The 9,313-nt window shown below is 45.8% G+C and overlaps 1 protein-coding gene across 1 annotated transcript; it reads right to left on the bottom strand.

Annotated features, from left to right (window-relative positions):
* Positions 1-7,129: 7,129 nt before the first annotated feature.
* On the bottom strand, positions 7,130-9,312 carry SLC35D3 (solute carrier family 35 member D3; the record flags this gene model as incomplete). The annotated part of the gene is made up of 2 exons (XM_085313108.1): positions 7,130-7,962; positions 8,967-9,312. Coding segments are annotated over 2 exons (1,179 nt in total), but the record flags the coding sequence as incomplete, so codon positions are not given.
* Between the last annotated feature and the right edge of the window lies 1 nt (position 9,313).

Genomic DNA, 9,313 nt, shown 5'->3' with positions numbered 1-9,313 from the left:
AAAGCGTTTGCATCTAGGTTCATGTCCGACTGAATAAAKGTTAGGTCAAGGTTCAGATTAAATATAGACTTAAATTTTTTGCTCAACAGGAAAGGACCGGTGAAGGAGGGCATCAGCGGTGACCAGCTGGAAGGGTGTTATAGTTGTTGCTCTGTATAGCCATGTAGGAATGTGCATTTGGTAACAGCCCAGTATTTAGAATTTGCTTATTTACCTACAAGTAGGTTATAAAGCCTGGGTTTATGGAACATACCAGCAGGAGACCTACTGACAAATCATTTCTGATCTCAACTTCTTAACTACCACATTTCTGAGGATGAATTGAAGCCTCGCTACCTTTAAAGGGCTTTATCACTGTCCCTGTTCATGACGAGTATAAATCACCAATTAAGCTCCATCACAGAACAGCATGTSCAGGAGCAAGAGATCTGATGCTTTTCATCTGCTGGCTACAGCTTTGATTTCCATGAAGTGTAATCCCAGGGTATGTGCAGGTACAGGACCACACTGTGCCCAGCCTGACCAGCTGCAGAGGAGCTGGCAAAGGTGAAGTTTGCAGAAAGTCGATAATGGTGTCAAATCTACACTCAGTCCAGACCAAAATTCACAACAGTTTTGAGGCACTTAAGTAGATAAAGGTGAGGAAAGCCCAAAAGCTTGGAATCATCAGCAGTCCTCTTGCAAAATCTTCTGCAGAAAAGTGACTAGTGGTGAATTCTCATCTTCCATATCTTGTGGCAGAACATGATAACATGACAGGGATCAAARTTCTTGTGATACATATGCAAATGTCAAGCCATGATAACTCTTCAGCAGCTAGCTATTGCCTAGTATCACTCCTGAATGATAGCTCAAATACTCAGAGCAGCTGATTCCATAAAAGACATCTGTAAGTGTACACATGTGCTTTATCATTGTTAAGTAGATCCTTCTAATGGAAAAAAAAGAAACAGCACTGTTTGTGTCAGACTATGAAGCTGAATTCAGAAGCATTAGCTCTTGTCACTAAAACATTTAAGTAATTCAAAAGAGTTCAGCACCCAGGAGGCATGTAAGGCACCTTAGGACATAACCAGATAGTCCAGATCATGTTGCTCCTGCTTAGATGTTATTATTAATAAAAGGCAAATGAGCAGTTTTGAAAAATCTGACCCTGCCTGTAGGAATCATTGAAATGTGTAGTGTAGAAATAATGCTTTTTTTTTTTTTTTTTTTTGGAGAGTAGCTTTTCAAGCAGACCTATACCCCAACTTTCCTAGGTTATGCAAATTTTTCCCCCCTAATGCTAGGAAAATGCATCCCAGTCTCCTTTTTTTTTTAAAAAAAAAATTTTTGTAATCCTCAGAGCCAAAAATCATCTGAACACTTTCAGTTGTGTTGTGTATGCACCAGCTTTCATGTGTTCAACATGTAGCAGCAGCAAACAGCCTGTCCCAGTGCTCTGTCAGGCACTGCACTTGAGGAATTGCATTTTTTTCCTATAAAATTGGCATAAGGATGAATTTAGCTGATTTTCATATGCTTGTCATAGCATATGTTGTTGGACTTTATCCATGTCACTGACTGTTCAGTCATCCCCGAAGGTGCAGTGACACATGGAACAGCTTGCATTCAGCTCCCCAGTGGGCTTGTGGTGAGGTCATCAGAAGGGAAAATCCGTATTTTACCTTTTAACCAAGGATATACTATTTGGAATTGAACAGATCGTAATGACAGATTTGCAGAGATGTTAAAGAAAGACTGAAATTTCACTTAGAGAATTAAGCCAATTCTAGACTCAAGCTGTTGGTGATACTCAGTATACACAGCAGCCTGTAACCAGTCTTATTTATTGATGATACTCAATATGTACAGCAGACTGTAAACTTGGCTTGAAATCTGCCAAATTTTGAGAACAGCATTGGCATTACTTTGGTTTGATAGGGACAAATTTATCAAGAAAATTAACATGCCCAGTGTGGAATTTCTTACACCTGTCCAGTTTAAAAAAAAAACAAAAACAAAAACAAAAACAAACAAACAAAAAACCCAAAAAACCCACAGAGTTGCAAACAGCAGATCCAGCCGATTCCCCCACAATAGATCATTCAGTTGGACTGTATCTGTCATTGCATCAACATTTCAGAGTCCCAAATTCAAGTGCCGTCACTGGAAATTCACTGCAATATTTGGCCCTGAGTTTCCAGTGCTGTTACTATTTATTTCCTTGCAAGAAGAGGACTAACTGAAATTTGGTTTAGGGGCTGGAGTTTGGCTGCCCATGAATGTCAGTGTGRGAGAGAGGCACGATGCAAGAGTCTCATTTAAGTCCATCCCAAAGTCTAAATGCCTAAAGTGGAAACATTTTGCTTTTCTGCTTAAGCAGGTTTTTCTTTTAAATCTCACTTTCTTCCTGTCTGCACTAATCCCATTTACTAGCACTGTTTTCATGCTGTGAAACGGTAATCTGATGCACACTCCTCCTCCTGTTCAAACAGTTTCTGGCATTAATCTGTGACTGCTTTTCTTAGTCTCTGCCTGTAATGAGAATGGCTAATCAGCAACAGTTACAGCAAAGGCCTCCCATTTTCAGGCTTATAGTTTTATTACTGAAAATGCTTTTACTGTGTGGGGGGAAAAAGTATTCTGTTGGCTTTGCATGTGTAACAAGTATCTATAGCAGCATCCACGAGAGGGCCGGCGGCGTTGGAGATCTCCCTGCTGCRTACGCCCTGCAGGGAGCCCAGCTCCATGAGACCCTGCGCAGCCCTCGGGAGATGGTACGCAGCCCCCGGGAGCTGGTACACAGCCACGGCTGGGCTCTGCCGGCAGCTGGCACGTGGCCACAGCCCACCCTGGTGCCCGGGAACACGCACAAAGGCAGCAAGGAGCAATCTGGACTTACAAAATCCTGCTGTCCATCTCCCTGCCCCCCATTTTAGGAAAAAAAGGAGAGAAAAATGCAGCGGAAGCCTCTGTGGCAAGTCTTCTGCCTGCCTCAGCCAAGCTCTTCAGGCTGGACTCTGGAAACGGCGTTTGTCCTCGGTGTGAAATATGAGGGACAAGGACAGAGGACACCGGCGTGCTCCTCACTTGCAGATGGGAGCTTTCCAAGGACCTCCACCAAACTCATGAAGCAAATGAATGGAGCAGCTAATYGCTGTGCTGAGCTGCCCACCTGCGCTGCGCTTAGAGGCTTTGCGTTAAAAAACGGACAAGAAACCTCGATGCAGTATATGGAATTACATGTGGCAGAGGCAGAGAGAGGAAGGAGGCTGGAATCTCTACTGTTAAACCTTTAAAACTCCAAGCAGTAAAATGTTCAAATGTTAATTTAGAGATCAGGGCTGAAGAGCMTTCACCTTTTTGTGTACTGAAACCGTTGCCTGCAGCAAACAGATATAGTCAAATTAGTGGATGCTGTTAAGCATTGGCAATAAACAATTCTTGAACATATATAAGAGTGCAGTTTAATAAACCGGGGAATTTCTTTCACTCTCACCTGTTTATTTGTAGGTTGTTGTTCATTTTCCTTCTAGCAGTAATGATAAATTCAGGATCAGTTTGTCAGTAATGCATGAAATTTTTTATTTATTCTTAGAAATTTTAGCTATCAGTGCCTCCATACCTCTGGTCTCTCCTTTATTTAACTTAGAAAAAATATTTTAKAGAAGAGTTTATTTTAGGAAAGCTAACTATCTGGCTTTCTTCCTCTTGCATTTGTGTGTGCGTGTGCGCTATCTCAGTAGTGCTAGAGCAGGTGTTACTCAATGATATATTGACACTGAAATTAATATTTATTCTCAAAGTAGTCATTGTCCATCATATCTTTTCATTACCACAGGACAAAGACATTTTTTTTTCTCTAAGCCATCCTGCAAGAAAGCCTCTGTAATGATCACCAGCTCCAGTATGTGGCACTGCTCAGTTTCAGCCACTGGCTTATTACACACCTCTGGGCTAAAGGAAACAGTAAAAAAGAGCGTTTAAGTCATCTCACAGGGTTGTCAAGTGACATAACTAGTAATATAAATATTGCACCTTCTAAAATAAAAACTATACGAAGTYCTTTAATAACGCATCAATTTTATCATCTTATTATTAATAATGAGCATTATCTTGTTTAATTTTTTATTCTAGATTTACAGCAGTTAGACTAGTGACACTAAATCATCTTAAATATGTAGCCAAAGAAATCACTGCAGAGAACAACAGCTACTTAAACCTCACAGGCAGCTCAGCCACTTCATATTTCTTGTGTCCCTTTGTCTCTCATCAATCCCTCTATTAATGACAGTATTTATAGTGTGCTGTCACATGTTGAGGAAACTTGGACGTTATAAAGGCACAAGAATAATTACAAGTTAGATGCAAATGAGCATCCTGGAGAAGCAACAATAAGAAAACAAAAAGGCTTTTGGAAAGCAGCGCATTTTATTCCCACACCTCATTCTGCAGTCTTTTGCTGATGTTATTAAAAAACCTCAGCATGAAGAAATATTTTTATTTTATTCTACAACAGTCTCTTTTACTGAAAAAGTGGATTGCATTTGCCAAAATCCCATTTTTAATTTAGGGAATTTACAGGTATAAACAGAATACAATATAATCACTTTTTTTACTATACATGCAAATGTACAACATTGAAACAGCAGCTTTTGTGACAGTCAAACCTGTTAGAATTTCCATACTTTCCTACTGATACTTCAACAGCAAGCGGCAAAACACTGAACTCCCCCCACGGAAAAGTCCTGTGGTAGGAAGCCAGGAGGGAGCCAAACAGGTACTGTTTGCTGAAGATCTACGACTGGCATTCTAGTGGTGAAAAACCATGTTTCTGGTGGAGACAAAACACCGAGCACAGTGAGAAASGAGCAGGAACGCAGGTTTCTCTTCAGCCATCTGTACGGACTACAGTGCGGTTCAATATTGTAACAAGTTTAGCAAAACAGCAACTATAAGTCATGACACAAACTTCCTTACTCTAAGGTGCATTTGACTAACAAGCCGACAAACCCCTCCGTTGCATTAGCCTACAAACAAATGGTGCATTACTGAAAAAATGCCTGGTGGAGCTTGAACGTAAGGTAAACATMGTATTTCAGCACATGGTCAGCTTCTCTCAGTGCTTCAGCACAAGCTAGACATTAAGCATGATGTACAGATCTCCATGCCACGGCCTCACAGCTCAGCAGCTACAGGCATTTGTCAGAATGTCTCTTTAACCATCTTTTTTAAAATCCATGTGTGATACCAGTTCATCCAACTTCTGGACTCAAAAAAAAAAAAGAAAAAATACTATTCACCCTGATGTTTCTTTCTGTATTTAAACTGATGAGAATCTAAAGTTTGCTTGCCTAGAGATCAGTTTTTGCAGATATTTCCTGCTGGGTAAATTGCTTATTTCTGTGAACAGTCCTGCTGATTTCAGTGATTAATGCACTATGAGGCTAATACAGTCTGCTAGATGTGAAAAGGCAATTGGGCTAGGCACTGCTTAATTAGGGCTGTGGGAATAATTGATTTTCAGYTCAGTGGCTTAATAAATGATAACAACAACAACTTAGATTGAATGAAACACAGTTTTTTCAAGAAATTATAACACTTTGGTCTATGGTCGGGATATCCACTGGTAGGGACACTGTTTTGGGATGGAGGAAGACAGAGTCGAATCTTTGCTCTGCCTGGCTCTGAGCACAGGTTTGACCCCAGGACGCCGACCTCCCAGACCATCCTATCCTCAAGCTAAGGAATACTCAACATTTGTTTTCTCCATCTTTCCTGTTGAACGTATTTCATAAAAATTAGAAGAAACCCCAGAGCGTGTGCTCCCYGCTTCCCATAGAAATGTTGCGACACACAGGGTCAAGAGTCAGGGTGTTTTTACCCTTCACAGCCCAGCAAAGTGCTCTGGGCGAAGGAAGGCGGCTCCACGACAGATGCAGGCGTCTCAGCACTGCGGGCACCATGCAGCCCCATCCACAATCATGCAGCCCCTGCGGTCAGCCACAGCAGCTCCCTGCCTGCCTGCCCCAGTTTCCTTCTGCCAGACACCACAGCACAGGCAGGGCAAGGGCTGACACATGCTACAACATGTCACAGCATGCCAAGGACACAGCCAAGATGTTCTGCAAAAGCTCTCCTGGGAACTGCAGTTTAGACACAGGCAGAGAGAGTCTCCCCAGTGCTGTTATGAGCTGGTACTTCCAGGGGACGGAGMTGGAGAGGAGACTTAGGGTCAAATCCTGACTCTGAATCACCTGGCTTTAAGGTATACGAAGGGGGATAGCACTATGCAGCCACTTTCTCCCTATTTTTTTAATAGTTTACCATTCCAGCATTCCCAAACTTTTTTATTTGCGTCAAGCTAATATTCCCAATGCTACATGTACTTAAGGCTCATAGAAAAGCATCCTTGTTTTGCTGACCACAGCTTCTCGGAAGTTCAGATCTGACTCTGCYCTCATGTACACCACTATAAGACAAAAGTAGTTCTGCTGAAGACAAAAACCACTTGAACATAGACCAGGTCTAAGACCCAGGCTGGCTACATAATTTGCGGAAATTCTGAGTCTTCAGTTAAGAGGATAACTTTACACCAATATAATTAAAGTGGCACAACCTCTTGCCCTGTTACAATTATACTGCTACAGAAGAACACAAAAAGGACAATTTATAGGGGTTTATATATTGCAGGAATATATTTCTATAGAACACCTATAARTGGATGGAGACAGACATAGAAACACATCAACAGAGCCTCCAAATGCTGTTAAAATCACAAGGCTCCAGACTAAGCAAAGCTGCAAGCCACTGCCATGTCATTGGCATGGACATCTAACTTAACAGGAATGGGATTCCTCRTATCCCAGGTTCCTGGGCAGCAGCCTGTGCCTTGTCACAACCCAGCCCTGGATGCACAGCAGAGGACTCGGTACCTTTAGCTGCAGCTGGTCTAAACTGATGTACTGACAGCAGGTCAATGCAAGCCCAAAGCATGAGCAAAATCTGACTTTTTTGATGATGAGGTAAAATTATCCTAAATGATTTGGATCTGTCGCTGTTGATATGAGAGATGTATGCTCTGCCTTTCCCCTGTAAGGAGAACCAGGTGACTGTCCTCAAGCAACATGTCTTTTAAACCTGCTTGTTAAGGACTTGGTAGCTCTTCATTTTCTATCAAATAATCCTTCTTTATATAATTAGCTCCCCTCACCAACCTCCATACTCCAAGATAGGCATCCTTCAGCGAGCTCCTGTTCACTTCTTCTGCACCAACGGCTCCTCCCTGGGCAGTCGCTGGTACCTCAGCAGGTTTCACAGTGCCATTCTTCTCTTCCTCTCTGCTCTGACTGTCCCCGCTTGCTGACCCCTCCACCGTTGCTTCCTCAGCCCCCTTCTCCCTGGAAATTGCCTTCATYGCAAACAGTGCTTGGTCCCCAGCCTGCCCTTTTTCCTCCTCTTCTCTAGCTTCTGTCTCCAGGTCTTCGTAACTGCTCTTCCGCCTGGTCTCAACATACTTGGCCACGCAGTAGATGACAGAACCCAAGGTGTTGACCACAACACCAGCTATAAATAACTTTGTGGGCTCCACATCATTGAATGCCACCATACCCACGGTGATGGTTGCTATGCTCTTCACCACCCCTACGAAGCTGGTGGTCACAGCCGAGTTAATGTAAGTACAGTGAAGGGTGGTAAAGTTCATGGCACAGCTAATTAGGACACAAGCAATAAAGATGCACACCATGGCAGGGTCCTTCCAGCCCGGAAATGACCAGACGTTGATTGAGTCCATGCTGGCAAAGGAACAAATAATGAGGAAAGGGGTGGCTGAAACAGCAATGGCATACTGAGCTGTCAGGGGTCCGTATTCACTCTCTACGCTGGTTTTCTGAATGAGCACCAGGTAGGCAGCGTGTATCAGCACAGCCAGCACGCCTGTCACATAACCCATAGCATCCCCCGTCAGGTCACCAGCTCCTGCCAGGAAAGTCAGAAAAAGAAACAGGCATGGTTTTTGCTTGTGAGACAGAAAGACAGCACTGTTTTTGACTGGGACAATATTTAGGGAAAAGGCTTCAATGCAGTTTCCATAATCCCTCAAATTTGTCATGCTTGTCCAAACGCAGGATACACTTACCTCCTCAGAGAGACTTTTTTTTTTTTTTTTTTTTTTTTTGCTGTGAAGCTATTGAAAGCCTTTGCTCTCCCTCTAAATCTCCCACCCCAAATTAGTTTGCATCCTCCCTTTTATGAAGACACTGTAGGAAACTTGCAGCTGCAATCGCACGTATACGCAGCAGCACCAGGCATCCCCTCGCCTCCGTGTCGCTGCCTGCCTCGCGTGTCAGCTCTGGCCAGCCAGGCCGCTTGGCTCCCAGTCTCTGCAGCCCCCTCCTGCTGTCCTGCTCTCACCAGCAAGGCTGCCAGTGAGCCCAGAGTTGGGCTTCTTTGCAGACAAAGCCAGCTGTGCGGTCTGCTCGGCTCCCCCTGCGCATACCCGGGGGCTGCAGCAGCACGCAGATCCAACTTTGCCCCCCACTCCACCTGCACCTCAGCTGGGAACTGACACAGACAAGCCCCAGGCCCCCTAGGGTAGCACCTACCCCACAGGGTTGCAGCTGCCCCCCCGTAGGGCTGCASCCACTGCTGTACGATTTCACTTACCCCCATCAGGCTGTGGTTGCCCCCAGATGATTACACCACCCCCATGAGGTTGCAGCTGCACCCCCCCCCCAGGGTTGCAGTTACCCCCGTAGGGCTGCAGTTGCTCCCAGAAAATTGCCCCCACCCCAGAAGATTGTACCAAACCCCGTAAGGTCGCACCTGCCCCCGCGAGGCTGCACTTGCTGCAGCAGCAGCTGCACTCGCCCCTCTGGGGTTGCACACCCCCCTGCAAGCTCTCGCCTGTCCCGGGCTGCCCGTCCCGTCCCGTCCCGTCCCGTCCCGCGGCGCCCGGTGCCGGTGCCGGCGGGGGCACTCACCGGCCAGCGCGGCGCCGCAGGTGGTGATGAGGACGGCGGCGAGGACGCCGGGCGAGGGCATGCCGTCGCGGAGCACCAGGGCGCCGGTGAGGAGGGTGACGAGGGGCAGGCAGCGCTTGAAGACGACGTACATGGGGAGGCTGAGGCCGCGCAGCGACCAGAGCGTGAGGGTGGACTGCAGCGTGGCCAGGGCGGCCACGGCGGCGAAGGGGCGCGCCAGGCGGGGCCCGAAGGGCGGCAGCGCCGCCAGCCCCCGCCGCCGCAGCGCCTCCAGCCCCAGCGCCGCCGCCGCGCTGCTCAGGCACTGCAGCAGCGTCAGGAAGGCGAAGTGGTAGCGGGCCAGCAGG

This window comes from Rhea americana, unplaced genomic scaffold (assembly GCF_003343005.1).
Source record: "Rhea americana isolate MKP2758 unplaced genomic scaffold, rheAme1 scaffold_377, whole genome shotgun sequence".
NCBI lineage: Eukaryota > Metazoa > Chordata > Aves > Rheiformes > Rheidae > Rhea > Rhea americana.
This window is presented reverse-complemented; position numbering and strand designations above follow the sequence as displayed.